The 26,868-nt window shown below is 48.5% G+C and overlaps 2 protein-coding genes across 3 annotated transcripts; one reads left to right on the top strand and one right to left on the bottom strand.

The window, feature by feature from the left end:
- On the bottom strand, nt 1-8,738 carry NIT1 (nitrilase 1). Of its 2 annotated transcripts, none has more exons than XM_075331013.1 (6): nt 8,636-8,738; nt 1,059-1,310; nt 869-972; nt 620-753; nt 428-553; nt 1-354 (listed from the first exon to the last, which is right to left on the bottom strand). In XM_075331013.1, exons 1-6 carry the CDS (start codon nt 8,686-8,688, stop codon nt 85-87), a joined length of 939 nt encoding a protein of 312 aa, XP_075187128.1. In that variant the 5' UTR covers nt 8,689-8,738; the 3' UTR covers nt 1-84. The 2 variants fall into 2 exon arrangements, with proteins under 2 accessions (XP_075187128.1, XP_075187129.1); XM_075331014.1 differs by lacking the exon at nt 8,636-8,738 and adding an exon at nt 8,462-8,558.
- Nucleotides 8,647-25,944, top strand: PFDN2 (prefoldin subunit 2). The gene is made up of 4 exons (XM_075331015.1): nt 8,647-8,827; nt 22,372-22,460; nt 25,326-25,449; nt 25,541-25,944. Exons 1-4 carry the CDS (start codon nt 8,648-8,650, stop codon nt 25,718-25,720), a joined length of 573 nt encoding a protein of 190 aa, XP_075187130.1. The 5' UTR covers nt 8,647; the 3' UTR covers nt 25,721-25,944.
- The last annotated feature ends 924 nt before the right edge of the window (nt 25,945-26,868 follow it).

Genomic DNA, 26,868 nt, shown 5'->3' with positions numbered 1-26,868 from the left:
TTTATAATCACAGCCTCCATTTATTTCTGTCCTGTGCAGATTACACTGTGTATATGATTTTTGTGTCCTCCATCGTCTTGTATCTCAGCCCGGTGTCTTGCTGGTGATGGTGCGGTACAGGTCGGGGCGGCGGTGATCCTGCACCGGCATCTCCCTCCGCACCCGCTGGAGATATGGCAGGTCGATCTCTGCATAGCACAGGCCGGTGCCGTCCGTGCACTGCGCTACCACTACCCCCCACGGATCTACAACCATGGCGTGGCCATACGACGTCCTGCGTGCATTGTGCGCCCCGGTCTGTGCCGCTGCCACCACGTAGCACTGGTTCTCTATGGCGCGAGCTCTCAGTAAGACCTGCAGGACAGAGGATGGGATGAGTATCAGACTGTATCTAATCAGCTGTATCTCAGCACTCGTGGAGACGTACCTCCCAGTGAGCCAGCCCGGTGGTGACAGTGAAGGCTGAGGGGTAGGTGAGAATCTCAGCTCCTTCCCTGGACAACGCCAAAGACATTTCTGGGAACCGCAAGTCGTAGCAAACCGCCAGCCCAACCTAGGAGAGGGAGCAGCCGTCAGACACAGCTGGGACGGCGTGGCTTTGTGTCAGCGCTTTCCTTACCTTCCCCCCCGGGGTGCTGACAGGTGGTACGATCTCCGCCCCTGGGACGGTGAATCCGCTCTCCCGCAGGGTGATGCCGCTCTGCAGCTCCACATCAAACAGGTGCGCTTTACGGTAGACGGATACGATCTGTCCTATCCGCAACGTAGAGAGGCTGGGATGGGACTCTACTCCACACACCCCCAGAGCTGTAGCTGTCGGCAGAACTGTGTGTGCAGCTCTGGGTGTGGCTGGAGGACACGCTCTTACCTGCAGCATCTAGGATCACGTGGGAGTTTGAAATCCTCCGGTCCTTGTCCCAGTCACTTCCCTTCTCGTGAAATCCTCCGAGAGACAACCAGACCCTGCAATCCCTTAGAGAAGCGGTAACACGGGGGTCAGATGGGAGGCGGCACAGAGCTGCCCGAGCCCCGGCTGCCCCCGCCGGAGCGCCACTTACCTGGCCAGGCCGCTGTAGCGCTGTATGAGGTCACCTTGGAGGGTCTCAGCCAGATGGAGCGTCTCCTCAGTGCTGCCACCAATGTAATCACAGGCCTCCGGGAGGAACACCATGCAGGCGCGGCGGGCGGAGGCCTCCTGGACCAGCCGCCAACACGTGGAGAAATTCTCCTCCTTGTCTGATGTGGACGTCATCTGGCAGACGGCGATCAGCGGCTTCTGGGCGGCCACCGAGGACGACATCCTCCTGCCCCTGCACAGAACACACCGCCATCACCACCAATGGCCTCCGAGCCAGGCCGCAGGACAAGAGCCCGTCACCCCGCCCCTACGAGCCTCAGCCAATCACAGCGCCAGAAAGCATCAAACCGGAACGCTTTATAAATGTTTATGGGAGGTTGTCAGTTATTTATAGGATGTCAGATTCTTTGGAGGTTGTCAGTCACTTGTAGGAGGTTGTCAGACACTTATAGGAGGTTGTCAGTCACTTATAGGAGGTTGTCAGACACTTATAGGAGGTTGTCAGTCACTTATAGGAGGTTGTCAGTCACTTATAGGAGGTTGTCAGTCATTTATAGGAGGTTGTCAGTCACTTATAGGAGATTGTCAGTCATTTATAGGAGGTTGTCAGACACTTATAGGAGGTTGTCAGTCATTTATAGGAGGTTGTCAGTCATTTATAGGAGGTTGTCAGACACTTATAGGAGGTTGTCAGTCACTTATAGGAGGTTGTCAGTCACTTATAGGAGGTTGTCAGTCACTTATAGGAGGTTGTCAGTCACTTATAGGAGGTTGTCAGTCACTTATAGGAGGTTGTCAGATTTTTTGGAGATTGTCAGACACTTATAGGAGGTTGTCAGTCATTTATAGGAGGTTGTCAGACACTTATAGGAGGTTGTCAGTCATTTATAGGAGGTTGTCAGTCATTTATAGGAGGTTGTCAGTCACTTATAGGAGGTTGTCAGTCACTTATAGGAGGTTGTCAGTCACTTATAGGAGGTTGTCAGTCACTTATAGGAGGTTGTCAGATTTTTTGGAGATTGTCAGACACTTATAGGAGGTTGTCAGTCATTTATAGGAGGTTGTCAGACACTTATAGGAGGTTGTCAGTCATTTATAGGAGGTTGTCAGTCACTTATAGGAGGTTGTCAGTCACTTATAGGAGGTTGTCAGTCACTTATAGGAGATTGTCAGTCATTTATAGGAGGTTGTCAGACACTTATAGGAGGTTGTCAGTCACTTATAGGAGGTTGTCAGTCACTTATAGGAGGTTGTCAGTCACTTATAGGAGATTGTCAGTCATTTATAGGAGGTTGTCAGTCATTTATAGGAGGTTGTCAGACACTTATAGGAGGTTGTCAGACACTTATAGGAGGTTGTCAGTCAATTATAGGAGCTTGGCAGACACTTATTGGAAGTTGTCAGGCACTTATATTAGGTTGTAAGGTACTAATATTAGGTTGTCAGGCACTTATATTAGGTTGTCAGGCACTTATATTAGGTTGTCAGGCACTTATAATAGGTTGTCAGGCACTTATATTAGGTTGTCAGGCACTTATAATAGGTTGTCGGGCACTTAGATTAGGTTGTCGGGCACTTAGATTAGGTTGTCAGGCACTTAGATTAGGTTGTCAGGCACTTATAATAGGTTGTCGGGTACTTAGATTAGGTTGTCGGGCACTTAGATTAGGTTGTCGGGCACTTAGATTAGGTTGTCGGGCACTTAGATTAGGTTGTCGGGCACTTAGATTAGGTTGTCGGGCACTTAGATTAGGTTGTCAGGCACTTATATTAGGTTGTCAGGCACTTATAATAGGTTGTCAGGCACTTATATTAGGTTGTCAGGCACTTATATTAGGTTGTCAGGCACTTATATTAGGTTGTCAGGCACTTATATTAGGTTGTCAGGCACTTATAATAGGTTGTCAGGCACTTATAATAGGTTGTCAGGCACTTATATTAGGTTGTCAGGCACTTATATTAGGTTGTCAGTCACTTATAGGAGGTTGTCAGTCACTTATAGGAGATTGTCAGTCATTTATAGGAGGTTGTCAGTCACTTATAGGAGGTTGTCAGTCACTTATAGGAGATTGTCAGTCATTTATAGGAGGTTGTCAGACACTTATAGGAGGTTGTCAGACACTTATAGGAGGTTGTCAGGCACTTATATTAGGTTGTCAGGCACTTATATTAGGTTGTCAGGCACTTATATTAGGTTGTCAGGCACTTATATTAGGTTGTCAGGAACTTATATTAGGTTGTCAGGCACTTATATTAGGTTGTCAGGCACTTATATTAGGTTGTCAGGCACTTATAATAGGTTGTCAGGCACTTATAATAGGTTGTCAGGCACTTATAATAGGTTGTCAGGCACTTATATTAGGTTGTCAGGCACTTATATTAGGTTGTCAGGCACTTATATTAGGTTGTCAGGCACTTATAATAGGTTGTCAGGTACTTATATTAGGTTGTCAGGCACTTATAATAGGTTGTCAGGTACTTATATTAGGTTGTCAGGTACTTATATTAGGTTGTCAGGTACTTATATTAGGTTGTCAGGCACTTATATTAGGTTGTCAGGTACCTATATTAGGTTGTCAGGCACTTATATTAGGTTGTCAGGCACTTATATTAGGTTGTCAGGCACTTATATTAGGTTGTCGGGCACTTATAATAGGTTGTCGGGCACTTAGATTAGGTTGTCGGGCACTTAGATTAGGTTGTCGGGCACTTAGATTAGGTTGTCGGGCACTTAGATTAGGTTGTCGGGCACTTAGATTAGGTTGTCGGGCACTTAGATTAGGTTGTCGGGCACTTAGATTAGGTTGTCGGGCACTTAGATTAGGTTGTCGGGCACTTAGATTAGGTTGTCGGGCACTTAGATTAGGTTGTCGGGCACTTATATTAGGTTGTCGGGCACTTATATTAGGTTGTCAGGCACTTATATTAGGTTGTCAGGCACTTATAATAGGTTGTCAGGCACTTATATTAGGTTGTCAGGCACTTATATTAGGTTGTCAGGCACTTATAATAGGTTGTCAGGCACTTATATTAGGTTGTCAGGCACTTATATTAGGTTGTCAGGCACTTATAATAGGTTGTCAGGCACTTATATTAGGTTGTCAGGCACTTATATTAGGTTGTCAGGCACTTATATTAGCTTGTCAGGCACTTATATTAGGTTGTCAGGCACTTATATTAGGTTGTCAGGCACTTATATTAGGTTGTCAGGTACTTATATTAGGTTGTCAGTCACTTATAGGAGGTTGTCAGTCACTTATAGGAGATTGTCAGTCATTTATAGGAGGTTGTCAGACACTTATAGGAGGTTGTCAGACACTTATAGGAGGTTGTCAGGCACTTATATTAGGTTGTCAGGCACTTATATTAGGTTGTCAGGCACTTATATTAGGTTGTCAGGAACTTATATTAGGTTGTCAGGCACTTATATTAGGTTGTCAGGCACTTATATTAGGTTGTCAGGCACTTATAATAGGTTGTCAGGCACTTATAATAGGTTGTCAGGCACTTATATTAGGTTGTCAGGCACTTATATTAGGTTGTCAGGTACTTATATTAGGTTGTCAGGCACTTATAATAGGTTGTCAGGTACTTATATTAGGTTGTCAGGTACTTATATTAGGTTGTCAGGTACTTATATTAGGTTGTCAGGTACTTATATTAGGTTGTCAGGCACTTATATTAGGTTGTCAGGTACCTATATTAGGTTGTCAGGCACTTATATTAGGTTGTCAGGCACTTATATTAGGTTGTCAGGCACTTATATTAGGTTGTCAGGAACTTTTATTAGGTTGTCAGGCACTTATATTAGGTTGTCAGGCACTTATATTAGGTTGTCAGGCACTTATATTAGGTTGTCAGGCACTTATATTAGGTTGTCAGGCACTTATAATAGGTTGTCAGGCACTTATATTAGGTTGTCAGGCACTTATAATAGGTTGTCAGGCACTTATAATAGGTTGTCGGGCACTTATATTAGGTTGTCGGGCACTTATATTAGGTTGTCGGGCACTTATAATAGGTTGTCGGGCACTTAGATTAGGTTGTCGGGCACTTAGATTAGGTTGTCGGGCACTTAGATTAGGTTGTCGGGCACTTAGATTAGGTTGTCGGGCACTTAGATTAGGTTGTCGGGCACTTAGATTAGGTTGTCGGGCTCTTAGATTAGGTTGTCGGGCACTTAGATTAGGTTGTCGGGCACTTAGATTAGGTTGTCGGGCACTTAGATTAGGTTGTCGGGCACTTATAATAGGTTGTCAGGCACTTATAATAGGTTGTCGGGCACTTATATTAGGTTGTCGGGCACTTATATTAGGTTGTCGGGCACTTATAATAGGTTGTCGGGCACTTAGATTAGGTTGTCGGGCACTTAGATTAGGTTGTCGGGCACTTAGATTAGGTTGTCGGGCACTTAGATTAGGTTGTCGGGCACTTAGATTAGGTTGTCGGGCACTTAGATTAGGTTGTCGGGCACTTAGATTAGGTTGTCGGGCACTTAGATTAGGTTGTCGGGCACTTAGATTAGGTTGTCGGGCACTTAGATTAGGTTGTCGGGCACTTAGATTAGGTTGTCGGGCACTTAGATTAGGTTGTCGGGCACTTATATTAGGTTGTCGGGCACTTATATTAGGTTGTCAGGCACTTATATTAGGTTGTCAGGCACTTATAATAGGTTGTCAGGCACTTATATTAGGTTGTCAGGCACTTATATTAGGTTGTCAGGCACTTATAATAGGTTGTCAGGCACTTATATTAGGTTGTCAGGCACTTATATTAGGTTGTCAGGCACTTATAATAGGTTGTCAGGCACTTATATTAGGTTGTCAGGCACTTATATTAGGTTGTCAGGCACTTATATTAGGTTGTCAGGCACTTATATTAGGTTGTCAGTCACTTATATTAGGTTGTCAGGCACTTATATTAGGTTGTCAGGCACTTATATTAGGTTGTCAGGCACTTATATTAGGTTGTCAGGCACTTATATTAGGTTGTCAGGTACTTATATTAGGTTGTCAGGCACTTATATTAGGTTGTCAGGCACTTATATTAGGTTGTCAGGCACTTATATTAGGTTGTCAGACACTTATATTAGGTTGTCAGGCACTTATATTAGGTTGTCAGACACTTATATTAGGTTGTCAGGCACTTATATTAGGTTGTCAGGCACTTATATTAGGTTGTCAGGTACTTATATTAGGTTGTCAGGCACTTAGATTAGGTTGTCAGGCACTTATATTAGGTTGTCAGGCACTTATATTAGGTTGTCAGGCACTTATAATCAGGGCTGTGGAGTCGGTAAGCCAAACCTTCGACTCCGACTCCGACTCCGACTCCTCAAATTCTCTTGCACCGACTCCGACTCCGGCTCCGACTCCGACTCCGGCTCCGACTCCGACTCCTACATATATTGCTTATAGTTAGGTGAAAAATTTATTGTAGTACATGAATATGTGTATGTGAACATTAGACATTTAATAATTTTTATGATACAATAATCAAGATATTTGGATAGAACATAAAATATATTTATTGGATACAACTTTAGAACACAAAAAACTGTAATAAATTGTAAATATGTAATACACTATGTAATATACAGTAGATTACATATATATCTTGTGTGTGTATATACACTGTGTATATATATATAATATTACATATTTACAATTTATTAGTTTTTTGTGTTCTAAAGTTGTATCCAATAAATATTTTATGTTCTATCCAAATATCTTGATTATTGTATCATAAAAACAATTAAATGTCTGATGTTCACATTGTACTACAATAAATTTTTCACTTAAATATAAGCATTATACTAAATGTTATTATTTAGTAAAATATTCAGCACATTCTGCATTGCACTCCTGTCCCCAATTTATTATATATTTTAGGAGTCGGAGTCGGTGCATTTTATACCGACTCCAACTCCGACTCCGACTCCACCAAAATGAGCTCCGACTCCGACTCCGACTCCACGACTCCGACTCCACAGCCCTGCTTATAATAGGTTGTCAGGCACTTATATTAGGTTGTCAGGCACTTATATTAGGTTGTCAGTCACTTATATTAGGTTGTCAGGCACTTATATTAGGTTGTCAGGCACTTATATTAGGTTGTCAGTCACTTATATTAGGTTGTCAGGCACTTATATTAGGTTGTCAGGCACTTATATTAGGTTGTCGGGCACTTATATTAGGTTGTCAGGCACTTATATTAGGTTGTCAGGTACTTATATTAGGTTGTCAGGTACTTATATTAGGTTGTCAGGCACTTATAATAGGTTGTCAGGTACTTATATTAGGTTGTCAGGCACTTATATTAGGTTGTCAGGCACTTATATTAGGTTGTCAGGCACTTATATTAGGTTGTCAGGCACTTATAATAGGTTGTCAGGCACTTAGATTAGGTTGTCAGGCACTTAGATTAGGTTGTCAGGCACTTATATTAGGTTGTCAGGCACTTATATTAGGTTGTCAGGCACTTATAATAGGTTGTCAGGCACTTAGATTAGGTTGTCAGGCACTTAGATTAGGTTGTCAGGCACTTATATTAGGTTGTCAGGCACTTATATTAGGTTGTCAGGCACTTATATTAGGTTGTCAGGCACTTAGATTAGGTTGTCAGGCACTTAGATTAGGTTGTTAGGCACTTAGATTAGGTTGTCAGGCACTTATAATAGGTTGTCAGGCACTTATATTAGGTTGTCAGGCACTTAGATTAGGTTGTCAGGCACTTATATTAGGTTGTCAGGCACTTATATTAGGTTGTCAGGCACTTATATTAGGTTGTCAGGCACTTATATTAGGTTGTCAGGCACTTATATTAGGTTGTCAGGCACTTATATTAGGTTGTCAGGCACTTATATTAGGTTGTCAGGCACTTATATTAGGTTGTCAGGCACTTATATTAGGTTGTCGGGCACTTATATTAGGTTGTCGGGCACTTATATTAGGTTGTCAGGCACTTATATTAGGTTGTCAGGCACTTATATTAGGTTGTCAGGCACTTATATTAGGTTGTCAGGCACTTAGATTAGGTTGTCAGGCACTTATATTAGGTTGTCAGGCACTTATATTAGGTTGTCGGGCACTTAGATTAGGTTGTCAGGCACTTATATTAGGTTGTCAGGCACTTATATTAGGTTGTCAGGCACTTATATTAGGTTGTCAGGCACTTATATTAGGTTGTCAGGCACTTATATTAGGTTGTCAGGCACTTATATTAGGTTGTCAGGCGCTTATATTAGGTTGTCAGGCGCTTATATTAGGTTGTCAGGCACTTAGATTAGGTTGTCAGGCACATAAGGGAAGTTGTTAGTAAGTTTTAAGACTTTGTCAGACACTTATGGCAGGTTGATGTCATCCACGTAGGAGTTGTCAGCACCTGTAAGCGTCACCTCCCGCACTGTAGTCAATTACGTGACAAATATGATTCTAGTTTCTGCTGCACTACAAGGACCAGCAGTCCCAGCCCACACACGGCTATTCACTACACTACACATCGCACAAGCTCCTCCTATCTTAGGGCCACAAACCCGAATGACGTGACGTCACTCACCAGAACCCGGCAATGACGCGACCAGAGCGCAACAGCCGCCCGCAGCCCGACATCCGGCGCTCAATATGGCGACCACCCGCAGCCGGAAGTCAGGTGACCGGACACTTCCGGGCTGTGCAGCAACGATCCCAACGTGAGAAGAGAGAAGAAAATATGGCATCAGCGGCGGCCAAACAGATAGCGGCGGAGCAGGTACGGCGTATACAGCGGCAGTGCTGACGTCACTGCTGGATATATCATTGCACGTGAGGAGCGGGGATGTCACCTCTGCAATCTAATATATAAAGCTGTGTATGTGTGTGTGTGTGTATATATATATATATATATATATATATATATATATATACATATATATATATATATACATATATATATATATATTACGTGTGTGTGTCTGTATATTCTGTATATGTGTGTGTAAATATATATATATATGTGTGTGCATTTCTGTATGTACTGTATGTGAGTATCCGCTAAAGGAATCCGCGCGGTCACATGTCCAATCATGACATTTTGCACAGACCCCTCATGTGACTCGGGTAACGCCATAGACTATTTTTAGGGAGAAATGTAACCCCGCGTTTTAGGCCACATTCACACGACCGTCCTGTTCTTGTGGTTTGCAAAAAATGGTTTTGTTTTTTTCCACAGATACATTTATGTGACTTCCATATCTGTTCCGTATACGATCCGTGTGCCTTCCGTTTTTTTGGGGTTTTTTTGCGGACCACAAAAAAAATGGAAGCAGCTAGAAAGATGGATGGAGAGATAGATAACAGACATATATAATGTCCCACTCCCCAGTATTTTTTAATCTTGCACCCTTTGGTGACTTTTATGTGGCAGTAAAGGGTGCTTTGCCTTGTATTTAGCAAAAAAATAAATAAAAAACCGACGTGAGGTCCCCCTATCTTCACCTTGGCTGGTAATCCAAGACAGAGGGCACCCCACGCTGTTATTTTATATTAAATAAATAATTTAAAATAAAAATGTGGCGTCCCCCCAAATTGGACCACTAGCTAAGGTACAGCAGACAGCTGTGGTCTGGTATTCTCAGACTAGGGAGGTCCATGGTTATCGGACCCTCCCCAGCCTAAAAATAGCAGGCCGCAGCCGCCCCAGAAGTGGCACATCCATTAGATGTGCCAATCCTGGTGCTTCGAGTCAGCTATTCCTGGTGCGGTGGCAAACTGGGTAATATTTGGGGTTGATACCAGCTGTGTAATGTCACCTGGCATCAAGCCCTGGGGTTATGATGTCACAGCGTCTATCAGATACCCGACATCACTAAGTCCGTAATATAAAAAGACAAATTTTTATTTGAAAAAAAAACTCCCCAACACATTCCCTCCTTCACCAATTTATTGAAAAGAAAAATCATATCAGAGTCTGTCGTAATCCAATAAGGGGGTCCCACGACGATCCATACCATACTCGCTGTCCCAGTCAATGAGGAACAGAATATTCCCCATTGGCTGGGAGAGTAGTGCAGTGACCTGAGCTAACATCATGAGGTGAGGCCAGGTCACTGCAGGGGATGACGAGCGCCGATGTCAGTAGGTTAGCGAGGTACATTACCTGCAGTGATGGAAACCGCTGCACTCCTGACGTTAGTGCTCATCAATGACTTCCAAGCCTGCCGCATTATCATGCAACATATCGCAAGCTGCATGTCACAATACCGCTAGTCACAGTCTCGGGCTGCTCGCGAGAGGTGATGTGAGAATGCAGCGGGCATAGAAGTGAGTGATGAGCGCTGACGTCAGGAGGGCAGGAGATCATCATAGCAGGTAATAATCTGAGGCAACCTGATGTTAGCGCTCATCATCCCTGCAGCTGGTCGCCGCGCTGCTGTGCGGGCAGATGCTGACACGTTGCAGTGCGGGCAGCTGTGGGGATGAGGGGGAGCGGGACACAGACTGCAGGGGCACCTGATGGAGGTCACGTTGAAGGGCTTCTGGGGATTTTGCGGGCCCAATGACTTGTATTGAGTCATGGTCCGTTATTACAGAACAGAAGACGACATATACCATAATAACGGAACAGACATACGGCATCCGATGTGTTACAGTATATGTAGGAACTGATGGAAGCGCTTGTGTGTGCATCTGATCCTACACAAAAGACAAGATGGTCCTGTCCATGGGTCCGCAAAAAAACAGGAACTGACCAGGACAGACGGAATGGGCATCTGAATGAGCCCTCACAAGTTAATCTCTAGAAACCTGCTTACATTAAAGTCAATGGAGCTGGGAGCTACAGGTCATTAATAGGAGCTTTGATTGGTTGCTATAGGCAACGAAGGACATTAATAGTATAAGACGCTTGTGTGTGAGGTAATACGATATTGGTGGACACACACAGTTATTATCCCAGGCAACGCCAGGTTCAACAGCTGGTATCCTCATTATATGTGAGGAGTGGGGATGTCACTGCTGTAAAATACAGTCATATGAAAAAGTTTTGGCCCCCCTATTAATGTTAACCTTTTTTCTTTATAACAATTTGGGGGTTTGCTATTTCAGTGTCATATATCTAATAACTGATGGACTGAGTAATATTTCTGGATTGAAATGAGGTTTATTGTACTAACAGAAAATGTGCAATCCGCATTTAAACAAAATTTGACCTGTACAAAAATATGGGCACCCTTATCAATTTCTTGATTTGAACACTCCTAACTACTTGTTACTGACTTACTAAAGCACTAAATTGGTTTTGTAACCTCATTGCGCTTTGCACTTCATAGGCAGGTGTCACAAACCACCGGGGGGGTCACTCAGAAATCCCCCGCGCTGGCTACCAGTACGTCACAATCGGGGGGTAACAAGTGGGGGTCACCCCTCCTTTATACCTCCCGACCGACAGACAGAGCACGTGACGCGCTCTCTAGCGCCCCTCTTATAGTCAGGCCAATTATGGAATTGCCCGACCATAAGCAAGGAGGCCGCTATACTACTTATGCCGATTATTGAAGGGTCCCCGGTGAGAGTAAGGTATATATTCCCCCGACCTCCGCGGGCGGAATATATAAAATCTCCCCGAATCTCACTGGCCTCCCCACAATAATCCTTGGCACAATTCGCTGCCACCAACCGATTTACGGTAACTATTAGCCGAACACACAGACGTGGGATTCAAGATCGAGATAACAGAACAGCCCAAGATTAATTATATAATTTAATCAGCCTAAAGCACACTAGAAACTACAATATATACAATAGGGAATCTACAGAATATACATATGTCAGAGTACAGTTACAATCAAAGCATGGGTTACAAACAGGCATACACAGTTCCAGCAGTTACCTTGTTGCGTCTGGCCACAGGGGGGCGCTGTAGACCAGGTTTCTAGGATCCTTCCCACAGATGTTTCCTACACGTGCCCCCAGCGAAAAGAACACTGGAAAATGGCCGAAGTAGGGTTATCAACCTGGGCAGATCCAGGTCCCCTCCTACCTTAGTGACCTCACAGGGAAGCACTGCTCCACCCCTGGCTTGAGTTATGGACAATCCACAACATGGAATATGGGCCATAACTTTGCCTGGGAGCGTCGTAGGCGGACGCCAATGCTCTCATTGTGACAGTTATGAATTTAGCTACAGAACGAGGGGACTCATGACCTGTCTGCCAGTTCCCCATTGGCTGATATCACGCCTGGGGCATTTCCCAATGTCCTGCTCCCATAAAAAGGGTGTGCCGGCATCGTCCGCATGCGGAGACACCATTTTTATGGTTGCCATATTTATCGGAAATATGGCTTGCGAGATATGAACCATTTTTTACTGGAGTCGTTCTGTCTGGCTATTTCCATAGCCTTGCTAACTAGCTAGCAGCTCCTACTACAGGGTGACGGCAGGGAGTCATCCTGTGTCCATTGTTCCCACACCACCTCATCTCCATATCACAGGACATGGCCATGGAGGTGTAAGTGGAACACTGAGGACAAGAAGGGAGGGGGCACTGCCAGGGAGTGATGAGGGATTATGACTGGAGTCATAATTCATCTTCATATCCCGGGATTTGCCTCACACCTCCCCCCTTTTGAGGGCGCTAGGGGGCAGCACACTCCGGTGTTCCCCCGTGCGCCCGTCCGCGACCTCTCCTTGTCGGGACAGCCCGTCTGCGTTACCGTGGTCACGGCCCCTTTTGTGGCGAATGGTGAAGTTGTATTGCTGGAGCGCAAGGCTCCATCGCAACAATCGCCCATTCGTCCCAGAGACGGTGTGCAACCAGCTGAGGGGATTGTGGTCCGTCTCCACGATGAAGTGGCGCCCGTATAGATAGGGTTGCAGACGCTGCAGGGCCCACACTATGGCCAGGCACTCCTTCTCCATCGTGGAATAGGCAACTTCCCTTGGTAACAGCTTCCTGCTCAGGTACAAGACTGGGTGCTCTTGGCTCGCAGAGTCCACCTGGCTGAGCACCGCACCGAGGCCGAAGTCACTGGCGTCGGTCTGTACTACAAACGGCCGCGTGAAGTCGGCTGCCTGTAGCACGGGCGGGCTGGACAGGGCGTCCTTTAGGGCCCGGAAGGCTGTCTCGCAGTCCATTGTCCAATCGACTGCAGAGGGCAGCTTCTTCTTGGTGAGGTCCGTCAAGGGCTTTGCCAGGCTACTATAGCATGGAACAAACCTCCTATAGTACCCAGCGGTCCCCAAGAAGGACATCACCTGCTTCTTGGTCCTGGGGGTGGGCCAGGATGCGATGGCTTCCACTTTCTCAGGCTCGGGCTTCAGTGTTCTCCCACCTACCCGGTGACCGAGGTACTGGACCTCGCTCATGGCCAGCTGACACTTTCCCGGCTTGATGGTCAAACCTGCCCGGTGGATCCGCCTGAGCACCTGTGCTAGATGCTCTAGGTGGTCCTCCCAGGTGGGACTGAAGACGGCAATGTCATCCAGGTACGCGGCCGCGTACCCTTCAAGTCCCTTGAGCAGGGTGTTGACCATCCGCTGGAAAGTGGCAGGGGCATTCCTCATCCCGAATGGCATCACCGTGGACTCGTACAGTCCAAATGGGGTAATAAAGGCAGAGCGTTCCCTGGCCTTGCGAGTCAGGGGGATCTGCCAATATCCCCGGCTCAGATCCATGATGGTCAGGTACTGAGCCCCGGCCAACTGATCGAGCAGGTCATCGATGCGTGGCATTGGGTACGCATCGGCGACCGTGACCGCATTGAGCCCCCTGTAGTCCACGCAGAACCGAGTGGTTCGGTCCTTCTTAGGGACGAGGACTACAGGCGAGGCCCAAGCGCTGTTGGATGCCTGGATCACCCCCAGCTTCAGCATCTCGTCAATCTCCTGGCGCATGTGTTGCTGCACCTCCAGGGAGACCCGATATGCTGAACGCCGGATCGGGGGATGATCCCCAGTGTCCACGTGATGGACAGCCAAGTCAGTCCTTCCGGGCTGGTTGGTAAACAACCCCCGGAAGGGGAGGAGGGTGGCCCACAGCTGGGACCGTTGGTCTTCCAAGAGCTGGTGGCCAACCTCCACATCCTCAATGGATCCGCCTGCCCTAACCTGGGCTAGCATATCCAAGAGGGTTTCCGCTTCTCCCTCCTCGGGCAGGTTGCACACGGGGAGCGCACATGCCTCCCGCTCATGATGGGCCTTCATCATGTTCACATGGAAGGGCTTCCGCCTTCCACGGGCAGGGTCCAGGGTGACCAGGTACGTCACAGGGTTGAGCTGCTGGTACACGAGGTATGGGCCTTCCCAGGCTGCCTGAAGCTTGTCCTGTGGTACGGGGACCAGTACCCACACCTTTTGACCCACTTGGTAGGTCCTCTCACAAGCGTTCTGGTCGTACCAACGCTTCTGATCGGCCTGGGCTTGAGCCATATTGTCGTGTACCAGTTGCGTCAAGGCCTGCATTTTGTCCCGGAAGCGCATGACATACTCGATAACCGACACTCCAGGGGTGGCCAAATCCCCTTCCCAAGCCTCTTTCACCAGAGCCAGGGGGCCCCGCACACGTCGCCCGTACAGGAGCTCAAACGGTGAGAATCCTGTTGAGGCCTGTGGAACCTCCCGGTAAGCAAATAACAGGTGTGGGAGATACCGCTCCCAGTCACGCCCATGGGAGTCGACCAACATCTTAAGCATCTGCTTTAAGGTGCCATTGAACCGCTCGCACAGGCCATTAGTCTGTGGATCGTACGGGCTGGCCACCAGATGTCGCACCTGGACTTGCTTACAGAGGGCCTCCATCAGCTGGGACATGAATTGGGTCCCCCGGTCAGTGAGCATTTCCTGGGGAAAACCCACTCGGGAGAAAATCTCCAGCAATGCGGTGGCCACCTTGTCAGCCCGAATGGACGACAAGGCCACTGCTTCTGGGTACCGGGTGGCATAGTCCACTACCGTCAGTAGGAAGCGTTTCCCGGAGCTGCTGGGGATGGCCAGCGGGCCGACCAGATCCACAGCCACCCTCCTGAAAGGCTCATCGATGATTGGCAGAGATACTAGTGGGGCTTTGGGGCGTGGCCCCGCCTTCCCCACTCTCTGACAGGTTTCACACGAACGGCAGTAGGCAGCCACATCGGCCCCCATTTTTGGCCAGTAGAAATGCTGGTTTAACCTGGCCTTGGTCTTAGCGATCCCTAGGTGTCCGGCCATCGGAATCTCATGTGCGATCCGCAACAACTCCGTCCGGAACGGATAGGGTACCACCAACTGTCGGTCCCTGGGCCACGCCTCCGGTGAACCCTGCTGGACCGTGGCCCGGTACAGCCGTCCTTGGTCCCAGACCACTCGCTCCGGGTCCGAGTCCGAGGGAGGCTGTGCCGCCTGCTCCTTAAGAGCTTTCAGGCTGTCGTCAGCTTCTAACGCTGCCTGAAACCCCTGACTAGATGTGGCCAGAATCGACGAGACTGTCACATCTTCAGTCAGTACCCCGGGACCTGTGTCCTGGCCTCCACCTGACTCGGCTGCCACTTGGTCAGAAGGGGAAGAGCTATCGGACCTCCGGGAGGCCCCTTGGCTTCCAGCACTCCCACTGCGGGTGACAGCGGCCACAGCCGCTGCGACCGTGGGTCGTGCCTGCTCCTCCTCCGTTCCTGACCAAGTCGCCGGTTCAGGCAGACCTACCTGGCTTCCTGACACCCCGGTTGTGGGGGAACCATGCACCGAGATCTTACCTGGGAGCACTTCCGCTCCTGGACCGGCCCCAATCTCACCTGCCTGTTCCCCTCCTGCAGCAACAGAACCCCGCTGTGAAATCTCTGGGGACCCCACATTTGCTGTGGTAGCCCCCACCCCACACACTGGTCCTCCCCCTGCAGCACCCTGCTCTCTGCTTATCCCTGCAGAGGGCAACAGATCCCAGCTCACAGGCTGGTTACTTGTAGAGGCATTGTCACACCTTTCTCTGACCCCCTCCCCTGTCACAGCTGCAGCTGTGTGTGTGTCTATGGTGTCTATGCAAGCAGAAATATCAGAGTTCACTCCCTCCTCCCTTACATCATTCATAGATAACACATTAACATTGTTAGGAGTCATGTCAGTACGGGCTGAAGGTTCAGCCCTTGGGGGGGGCCCAAACTGGGAGGTTATCTGCCCCAAATCTGTCCCAAGTAGCACGTTTGCAGGGATCCGATCAGTTACCCCCACCTCCCTCACCCCCCGCCCTGCGCCCCAGTCCACATAAATGTCAGCAACAGGCAGCGCCGGGTCAGTGCCTCCAATCCCGGAGACAGCGAGGGTTTTTCCAGGGATCAAGTCTTGGGGGGACACCATCTCAGGCCGCACCAGAGTCACCTCCGAGGCGCTGTCTCGCAGTCCTATGGTCACAGACCGGCCGACGGTGACAGGTTGGAAGCTGTCCAGGGACCTACCACCACCCCCACCCACACAATACACCTTGGGCGGCCCTTGGGACGGGGACGGAGCCGGGGCCTTGGGACGCTGAGGGCACATGGCCTTGAAGTGTCCAGGTAGGTTGCACTGGTGGCACCGTCTTGGTTCCGCCACGGGCCTGGAGAGGGGAGTTGAGGGGGACACCCCCTGCAGTCTAGGGGCAGGTGGGGCAGTCGCCGAATTCATCTTACCCCCTCTCCAGGTGCTGCTGGTGGCCGCTCTCCTGGCCTCAGGGGCCCGGTTGTTGGTGTAGTCATCGGCAAGGGCAGCTGTAGCCGTGGACCCCTTTGGCTTCTGGTCTCGGATGAACTGGCGGAGATCCTCAGGGCAGTTCCACAAGAGTTGCTCCGTGATGAACAAGTCCAGGATCTCCGGTCCGGTGGAAAGCTGCAGGCCTTGGGTCCAGTGGTCGGCAGCTCGGGCAAGTGCCCGCCGGTGGTCAGCCCAGGAGTCCTTTGGTCCCTTCTGTAGGCTCCGGAACTTCTTGCGGTAGGACTCTGGAGTGAGGTTGTACTGTTGGATCAGGGCCCGCTTGATGGTGTCGTAGCCCTGATCTGCCTCAGCAGGCAAGTCCCCAAGGATATCCAGGGCCTTACCCCTTAAACGGGGGGTCAGGTATTTGGCCCACTGGTCCTTGTCCAGATGGTGCTGCAAGCAAGTCCGTTCAAAAGCAGTCAAGAAAGAGTCCAAGTCTCCATCCTTCTCCAGCACTGGGAAGTCCTCAACACGGACCTTTGGAAGTTTGGTGTCTCGAAGGTCACATGTGGCTGATGAGGGCCGGAGCTGAGCTAGCTGCAGCTGGTAGTCACGGTCTGCCTGTCGCTCTCGCTCTTCACGCGCTGCCTGCCGCTCTCGCTCCGCAGCCTCACGCTCTGCGTGCCGCTCCGCAGCCTCAGCGTCACGCGCTGCCTGCCGCTCTGCCCTGCGCTCTGCCAGGAGTTCCTTGTAGCCCTTCTGGTCTCCAGCCTGGAGAAGGGCCATAGCCATTTGAAGAAGGCTATCCGAGCCTCCCAGGCTCGGTGGAATGGCACGTGGTGATCTGCGGCACGCTGCAGAGCTAGGCGATTCACTGTCCCTTTCAGAGCGGAGGGCTGGCATCTGGCTCGTTGAGGAACCTTGGGTGAGCTCCTCCTCATCTTGTCCAGCAGTGCCAGGTTGCGCAATGTCCTCGGCAGAACGGTTTTCTGGCGTCGAGCTCCTGGAGGACTCGTGGGCAACCTCCTCATTGCTGTCCACAGCACCGTCCTCCCTCTCTTCGGCTCCTGCCTTAGCATTGGCCAGTTGCATAGCTCTGCTCCTGGTGCCATCAGCCATTCTTGCAGACTTTTGGTCACTGACACAGAACTGACACCTGATGCCTCCACACACCTTACAGTATCTGCACTCTGACACTCTAGTGTTGAGCTAGTCTGAAGACCCCAGCAGCCACAGCTGCTGCAGGCAGTCTTTAGTGTCTGGGAGTATGGGTCTCACACTCACACACACTATTATCTCGATCCCACCGCTATGCCACCAATATGTCACAAACCACCGGGGGGGTCACTCAGAAATCCCCCGCGCTGGCTACCAGTACGTCACAATCGGGGGGTAACAAGTGGGGGTCACCCCTCCTTTATACCTCCCGACCGACAGACAGAGCACGTGACGCGCTCTCTAGCGCCCCTCTTATAGTCAGGCCAATTATGGAATTGCCCGACCATAAGCAAGGAGGCCGCTATACTACTTATGCCGATTATTGAAGGGTCCCCGGTGAGAGTAAGGTATATATTCCCCCGACCTCCGCGGGCGGAATATATAAAATCTCCCCGAATCTCACTGGCCTCCCCACAATAATCCTTGGCACAATTCGCTGCCACCAACCGATTTACGGTAACTATTAGCCGAACACACAGACGTGGGATTCAAGATCGAGATAACAGAACAGCCCAAGATTAATTATATAATTTAATCAGCCTAAAGCACACTAGAAACTACAATATATACAATAGGGAATCTACAGAATATACATATGTCAGAGTACAGTTACAATCAAAGCATGGGTTACAAACAGGCATACACAGTTCCAGCAGTTACCTTGTTGCGTCTGGCCACAGGGGGGCGCTGTAGGCCAGGTTTCTAGGATCCTTCCCACAGATGTTTCCTACACGTGCCCCCAGCGAAAAGAACACTGGAAAATGGCCGAAGTAGGGTTATCAACCTGGGCAGATCCAGGTCCCCTCCTACCTTAGTGACCTCACAGGGAAGCACTGCTCCACCCCTGGCTTGAGTTATGGACAATCCACAACATGGAATATGGGCCATAACTTTGCCTGGGAGCGTCGTAGGCGGACGCCAATGCTCTCATTGTGACAGTTATGAATTTAGCTACAGAACGAGGGGACTCATGACCTGTCTGCCAGTTCCCCATTGGCTGATATCACGCCTGGGGCATTTCCCAATGTCCTGCTCCCATAAAAAGGGTGTGCCGGCATCGTCCGCATGCGGAGACACCATTTTTATGGTTGCCATATTTATCGGAAATATGGCTTGCGAGATATGAACCATTTTTTACTGGAGTCGTTCTGTCTGGCTATTTCCATAGCCTTGCTAACTAGCTAGCAGCTCCTACTACAGGGTGACGGCAGGGAGTCATCCTGTGTCCATTGTTCCCACACCACCTCATCTCCATATCACAGGACATGGCCATGGAGGTGTAAGTGGAACACTGAGGACAAGAAGGGAGGGGGCACTGCCAGGGAGTGATGAGGGATTATGACTGGAGTCATAATTCATCTTCATATCCCGGGATTTGCCTCACAGCAGGTGTATCCAATCATGAGAAAAGGTATTTAAGGTGGCCACTTGCAAGTTGTTCTCCTATTTGAATCTCCTAAGAAGAGTGGCATCATGGGCTCCTCAAAACAACTCTCAAATGATCTGAAAACAAAGATTATTCAACATAGTTGTTCAGGGGAAGGTACAAAAAGTTGTCTCAGAGATTTACACTGTCAGTTTCCACTGTGAGGAACATAGTAAGGAAATGGAAGAACACAGGTACAGTTCTTGTTAAGCCCAGAAGTGTCAGGCCAAGAAAAATATCAGGCAGAGAAGACGAATGGTGAGAACAGTCAAGGACAATCCACAGACCACCTCCAAAGACCTGCAGCATCATCTTGCTGCAGATGGTGTCAATGTGCATCGGTCAACAATACAGCGCACGTTGCACAAGGAGAATCTGTATGGGAGAGTGATGTGAAAGAAGCCATTTCTGCAAGCACGCCACAAACAGAGTCGCCTGAGGTATGCAAAAGCACATTTGGACAAGCCAGTTACATTTTGGAAGAAGATCCTGTGGACTGATGAAACAAAGATTGAGTTGTTTGGTCATACAAAAAGGCGTTATGCATGGAGACAAAAAAACACAGCATTCCAAGAAAAGCACTTGCTACCCACAGTAAAATTTGGTGGAGGTTCCATCATGCTTTGGGGCTGTGTGGCCAATGCCGGCACCGGGAATCTTGTTAAAGTTGAGGGTCGCATGGATTCAACTCAGTATCAGCAGATTCTTGACAATAATGTGCAAGAATCAGTGACGAAGTTGAAGTTACGCAGGGGATGGATATTTCAGCAAGACAATGATCCAAAACACCGCTCCTAATCTACTCAGGCATTCATGCAGAGGAACAATTACAATGTTCTGGAATGGCCATCCCAGTCCCCAGACCTGAATATCATTGAAAATCTGTGGGATGATGTGAAGCGGCTGTCCATGCTCGGCGACCATCAAACGTAACTGAACTGGAATTGTTTTGTAACCAGGAATGGTCAAATAAACCTTCATCCAGGATCCAGGAACTCATTAACAGCTACAGGAAGCGACTAGAGGCTGTGATTTCTGCAAAAGGAGGATCTACAAAATATAAATGTCACTTTTATGTTGAGGTGCCCATACTTATGCACCTGTCAAAGTTTGTTTAAATGCGGATTGCACATTTTCTGTTAATACAATAAACCTCATTTCAATCCAGAAATATTACTCAGTCCATCAGTTATTAGATATATGAGACTGAAATAGCAAAAACCCAAATTGTTATAAAGAAAAAAGGTTACATTAATAGGGGCGCCCAAACTTGTATCATTATATGTGAGGAGCGGTGATGTCACCTCTGTAATATACAGTACCTTGCTAAAGTATTCGTCCCCCTTGAATTTTTCAACCTTTTCCCACATTTCAGGCTTCAAACATATAAAGATAAAATGTTAATGTTCTGGTGAAGAATCAACAACAAGTGGACACAATTGTGAAGATGAACGAAATTTATTGCTTATTTTAAAATTTTGTGAAAAATATATAACTGAAACTTGGGGTGTGCAATATTATTCGTCCCCTTTAAGTTAATACTTTGTAGCGCCCCCTTTTGCTGTGATTACAGCACAGTCTCTTGGGGGATGTGTCTATCAGTTTTGCACATGGAGATGCTGAAATTCTCGCCCATTCTTCCTTTGTAAACAGCTGGAGCTGAGTGAGGTTGGATGGAGGCGTTTGTGAACAGCAGTTTTCAGCTCTTTCCACAGGTTCTCGATTGTGTTCAGGTCTGGACTGTGACTTGGCCATTCTAACACCTGGATACGTTTATTTGTGAACCATTCCACTGTAGATTTTGCTTTATGTTTTGGATCATTGTCTTGTTGGAAGACAAATCTCCGTCCCAGTCTCAGGTCTTTTGCAGACTCCAACAGGTTTTCTTCAAGAATGGTCCTGTATTTGGCTCCATCCATCTTCCCATCAATTTTAACCATCTTCCCTGTCCCTGCTGAAGAAAAGCAGGCCCAAACCATGATGCTGCCACCACCATGTTTGACAGTGGGGATGGTGTGTTCAGGGTGATGAGCTGTGTTGCTGTTACATATCGTTTGGCATTGTGCCCAAAAAGTTTGATTATTGGTTTCATCTGACCAGAGCACCTTCTTCCACATGTTTGGTGTCTCCAGGTGGCTTGTGGCAAACTTTAAACAACACTTTTTATGGATATCTTAGAGAAATGGTTTTCTTCTTGCCACTCTTCCATAAAGGCCAGATTTGTGCAGTGTAGACTGATTGTTGTGCTATGGACAGACTCTCCCCCCTCAGCTGTAGATCTCTGCAGATCATCCAGAGGGATCATGGGCCTCTTGGCTGCATCTCTGATCAGTCTTCTCCTTGTGTGAGATGACAGTGTGGATGGACGGCCGGGTCTTGGTAGATTTGCAGTGGTATGATCCTCCTTCCATTTCAATATGATCGCTTGCACAGTGCTCCTTGGGATGTTTAAAGTTTTGGAAATCTTTTTGTTACCAAATCCGGCTTTAAACTTCTCCACAACAGTATCCTGGACCTGCCTGTTGTGTTGCTTGGTCTTCATGATGCTCTCTGTGCTTTATACAGAACACTGAGGCTATCACAGAGCAGGGGCATTATACGGAGACTTGATTACACACAGGGGCTTATATTTATCATCATCAGTCATTTAGGACAACATTGGATCATTCAGAGATCCTCAATCACCTTCTGGAGTGAGTTTGCTGCACTGAAAGTAAAGGGGATGAATAATATTGCACGCCCCAATATTCAGTTTATTCTTTTTTTTACAAAAGTTTTAAAATAAGAAATAAATATCCTTCATCTTCACAATTGTGTCACTTGTTGTTGATTCTTCACCAGAACATTAACGTTTCTATCTTTATGTTTGAAGCTTGAAATGTGGGAAAAGGCTGAAAAATTCAAGGAGGCTGAATACTTTCGCAAGGCACTGTATGTTATATGTGCGGGCCGGTAATGTCACCGCTGTAATATATCATATGAGGGGCTGTAATATTTACTGTGTTGGTAAATTCTTTTGTTTCTGCCCCTTCAGGTGGTGGCCGGATTTAATCGACTGAGACAGGAACAGAGAGGATTAGCCTCCAAAGCAGCGGAGCTGGAGATGGAGTTAAATGAACACACGTGAGTAGAATTGTTCAATATCTTCTGAAAAGAAGTGATCAGCAACTTTTGGAACAAAACTAGGTGGGGAGTTGTATATAACAACTTATAAGACGCTGATCTCTGGTGATGGATAGGCGGTGTTCTCAGTGATGTCACCGCTGATCTCTGGTGATGGATAGGAAGTGTTCTCAGTGATGTCACCGCTGATCTCTGGTGATGGATAGGAGGTGTTCTCAGTGATGTCACTGCTGATCTCTGGTGATGGATAGGCGGTGTTCTCAGTGATGTCACCGCTGATCTCTGGTGATGGATAGGAGGTGTTCTCAGTGATGTCACCGCTGATCTCTGGTGATGGATAGGAGGTGTTCTCAGTGATGTCACTGCTGATCTCTGGTGATGGATAGGCGGTGTTCTCAGTGATGTCACCGCTGATCTCTGGTGATGGATAGGCGGTGTTCTCAGTGATGTCACCTCTGATCTCTGGTGATGGATAGGAGGTGTTCTCAGTGATGTCACCGCTGATCTCTGGTGATGGATAGGAGGTGTTCTCAGTGATGTCACCTCTGATCTCTGGTGATGGATAGGAGGTGTTCTCAGTGATGTCACTGCTGATCTCTGGTGATGGATAGGAGGTGTACTCAGTGATGTCACCGCTGATCTCTGGTGATGGATAGGAGGTGTACTCAGTGATGTCACTGCTGATCTCTGGTGATGGATAGGAGGTGTTCTCAGTGATGTCACCTCTGATCTCTGGTGATGGATAGGAGGTGTTCTCAGTGATGTCACTGCTGATCTCTGGTGATGGATAGGCGGTGTTCTCAGTGATGTCACTGCTGATCTCTGGTGATGGATAGGAGGTGTTCTCAGTGATGTCACTGCTGATCTCTGGTGATGGATAGGAGGTGTTCTCAGTGATGTCACTGCTGATCTCTGGTGATGGATAGGAGGTGTTCTCAGTGATGTCACCGCTGATCTCTGGTGATGGATAGGCGGTGTTCTCAGTGATGTCACCGCTGATCTCTGGTGATGGATAGGAGGTGTTCTCAGTGATGTCACCTCTGATCTCTGGTGATGGATAGGAGGTGTTCTCAGTGATGTCACCGCTGATCTCTGGTGATGGATAGGAGGTGTTCTCAGTGATGTCCCCTCTGATCTCTGGTGATGGATAGGAGGTGTTCTCAGTGATGTCACTGCTGATCTCTGGTGATGGATAGGCGGTGTTCTCAGTGATGTCACCGCTGATCTCTGGTGATGGATAGGCGGTGTTCTCAGTGATGTCACCTCTGATCTCTGGTGATGGATAGGAGGTGTTCTCAGTGATGTCACCGCTGATCTCTGGTGATGGATAGGAGGTGTTCTCAGTGATGTCACCTCTGATCTCTGGTGATGGATAGGAGGTGTTCTCAGTGATGTCACTGCTGATCTCTGGTGATGGATAGGAGGTGTACTCAGTGATGTCACCGCTGATCTCTGGTGATGGATAGGAGGTGTTCTCAGTGATGTCACTGCTGATCTCTGGTGATGGATAGTTGGTGTTCTCATTGATGTCACCGCTGATCTCTGGTGATGGATAGGAGGTGTTCTCAGTGATGTCACTGCTGATCTCTGGTGATGGATAGGAGGTGTTCTCAGTGATGTCACCGCTGATCTCTGGTGATGGATAGGAGGTGTTCTCAGTGATGTCACTGCTGATCTCTGGTGATGGAGAGGAGGTGTTCTCAGTGATGTCACCGCTGATCTCTGGTGATGGATAGGAGGTGTTCTCAGTGATGTCACCGCTGATCTCTGGTGATGGATAGGAGGTGTTCTCAGTGATGTCACCGCTGATCTCTGGTGATGGATAGGAGGTGTTCTCAGTGATGTCACCGCTGATCTCTGGTGATGGATAGGAGGTGTTCTCAGTGATGTCACCGCTGATCTCTGGTGATGGATAGGAGGTGTTCTCAGTGATGTCACCGCTGATCTCTGGTGATGGATAGGTGGTGTTCTCAGTGATGTCACTGCTGATGGATAGGAGGTGTTCTCAGTGATGTCACCGCTGATTTCTGGTGATGGATAGGTGGTGTTCTCAGTGTTGTCACCGCTGATCTCTGGTGATGGATAGGCGGTGTTCTCAGTGATGTCACCGCTGATCTCTGGTGATGGATAGGCGGTGTTCTCAGTGATGTCACCGCTGATCTCTGGTGATGGATAGGCGGTGTTCTCAGTGATGTCACCGCTGATCTCTAGTGATGGATAGGAGGTGTTCTCAGTGATGTCACCGCTGATCTCTAGTGATGGATAGGAGGTGTTCTCAGTGATGTCACCGCTGATCTCTGGTGATGGATAGGAGGTGTTCTCAGTGATGTCACTGCTGATCTCTGGTGATAGATAGGAGGTGTTCTCAGTGATGTCACCGCTGATCTCTGGTGATGGATAGGCGGTGTTCTCAGTGATGTCACTGCTGATCTCTGGTGATGGATAGGAGGTGTTCTCAGGGATGTCACTGCTGATCTCTGGTGATGGATAGGAGGTGTTCTCAGGGATGTCACCGCTGATCTCTGGTGATGGATAGGAGGTGTTTTCAGTGATGTCACTGCTGATCTCTGGTGATAGATAGGAGGTGTTCTCAGTGATGTCACCGCTGATCTCTGGTGATGGATAGGCGGTGTTCTCAGTGATGTCACCGCTGATCTCTGGTGATGGATAGGAGGTGTTCTCAGTGATGTCACCGCTGATCTCTGGTGATGGATAGGAGGTGTTCTCAGTGATGTCACTGCTGATCTCTGGTGATGGATAGGAGGTGTTCTCAGTGATGTCACCGCTGATCTCTGGTGATGGATAGGCGGCGTTCTCAGTGATCTACTAAGCTGATGGTTAACCCCTTCTTTTACTTGTCTATAGATTGGTGATTGACACTCTGAAGGACGTGGATCAGGACAGGAAATGTTATCGGATGGTCGGGGGGGTGTTGGTGGAGCGGACAGTTAAAGAAGTTCTCCCCGCTCTGCAGAATAATAAGGATCAGGTGAGGATCGTGTTAGGGAGTTTCCTGCAGCATCTTTTGGTGCTTCCCCTGCAGATCTGTACATCAGTCATTGTAACTCATCTCGTTGCAGATTAATAAGATTATCGAGACCCTGAGTGCGCAGCTGCAGACTAAGGGGCGCGAGCTCAATGATTATCGGGAGAAGCATAACATCCGCCTCATGGGCGAGGACAACCAGAAGCAGCAGCCCAAAGAGCACGGAGACGGCCCTGGCAGCAAACCAAGCTCTGCGGGCGTCCTGGTGTCCTGATCTTCCCGATGGAGTTGCCTTTTTTTACCACTTTTATTTAATGGAGTATGAATCCGAGGCCCCTTCCGTTGTTGCAGGTCACCCCATCTCTGATCTGTACTTTTCAAAAGTTGGGTTAGTCCTGAACATGACTTCAGCCAGAATCCAGAGCGCTCTCCTGGGCTTATGGTGGGCACAACCGCTCTTGTTTTTTGTTAATAAAATTTTTGTTCTTGCAGTTATAAGGCGTCTAGAGTATATTCTTCCTGCTACTTCTGCTGCAGACGACAGCGACACCAAGTTTATGGATGGCACTTCTGGCAGTGGGCAGCGGTGGGTCAGCGACAAAGACTAGAACGTCTGGCAGAGGGCGGCAGAGGGTCAGCGACAAAGACTAGAACGTCTGGCAGAGGGCGGCAGAGGGTCAGCGACAATGACTAGAACGTCTGGCAGAGGACAGCGGTGGGTCAACGACAATGACTAGAACATCTGGCAGAGGGCATCGGTGGGTCAACGACAATGACTAGAACGTCTGGCAGAGGGCAGCAGAGGCACAGCGACAATGACTAGAACGTCTGGCAGAGGGCAGCGGTGGGTCAGCGACAATGACTAGAACGTCTGGCAGAGGGCAGCGGTGGCACAGCGACAATGACTAGAACGTCTGGCAGAGGGCAGCGGTGGCACAGCGACAATGACTAGAACGTCTGGCAGAGGGCAGCGGTGGCACAGCGACAATGACTAGAACGTCTGGCAGAGGGCAGCGGTGGCACAGCGACAATGACTAGAACGTCTGGCAGAGGGCAGCGGTGGGTCAGCGACAATGACTAGAACGTCTGGCAGAGGGCAGCGGTGGGTCAACGACAATGACTAGAACGTCTGGCAGAGGGCAGCGGTGGGTCAACGACAATGACTAGAACTTCTGGCAGAGGGCAGCGGTGGGTCAGCGACAATGACTAGAACTTCTGGCAGAGGGCAGCGGTGGGTCAGCGACAATGACTAGAACGTATGGCAGAGGGCAGCGGTGGGTCAGCGACAATGACTAGAACGTATGGCAGAGGGCAGCGGTGGGTCAGCGACAATGACTAGAACGTCTGGCACAGGGCAGCGGAGGCATAGCGACAATGACTAGAACCTCTGGCAGAGGGCGGCGGCTTGTGGTGGTGGATAGA

The sequence above is a fragment of the Anomaloglossus baeobatrachus genome, chromosome 12 (genome assembly GCF_048569485.1).
Source record: "Anomaloglossus baeobatrachus isolate aAnoBae1 chromosome 12, aAnoBae1.hap1, whole genome shotgun sequence".
NCBI classification, from domain to species: domain Eukaryota; kingdom Metazoa; phylum Chordata; class Amphibia; order Anura; family Aromobatidae; genus Anomaloglossus; species Anomaloglossus baeobatrachus.
Note: the sequence above shows the minus strand (reverse complement) of the source record. Positions and strands in the feature narration are given on the sequence as shown.

Coding starts and splice junctions, on each gene's coding strand:
- NIT1 (XM_075331013.1), bottom strand. CDS start 8,688: ATGTCGGGCTGCGGGCGGCTGTTGCGCTCTGGTCGCGTCATTGCCGGG. Junction 554..619: donor TCAGCACCCCGGGGGGGAAG/GTAAGGAAAGCG, acceptor TCCCTCTCCTAG/GTTGGGCTGGCGGTTTGCTA. Junction 355..427: donor CCGGGCTGGCTCACTGGGAG/GTACGTCTCCAC, acceptor TCTGTCCTGCAG/GTCTTACTGAGAGCTCGCGC.
- PFDN2 (XM_075331015.1), top strand. CDS start 8,648: ATGACGCGACCAGAGCGCAACAGCCGCCCGCAGCCCGACATCCGGCGC. Junction 22,461..25,325: donor ATGGAGTTAAATGAACACAC/GTGAGTAGAATT, acceptor ACTTGTCTATAG/ATTGGTGATTGACACTCTGA. Junction 25,450..25,540: donor TGCAGAATAATAAGGATCAG/GTGAGGATCGTG, acceptor ATCTCGTTGCAG/ATTAATAAGATTATCGAGAC.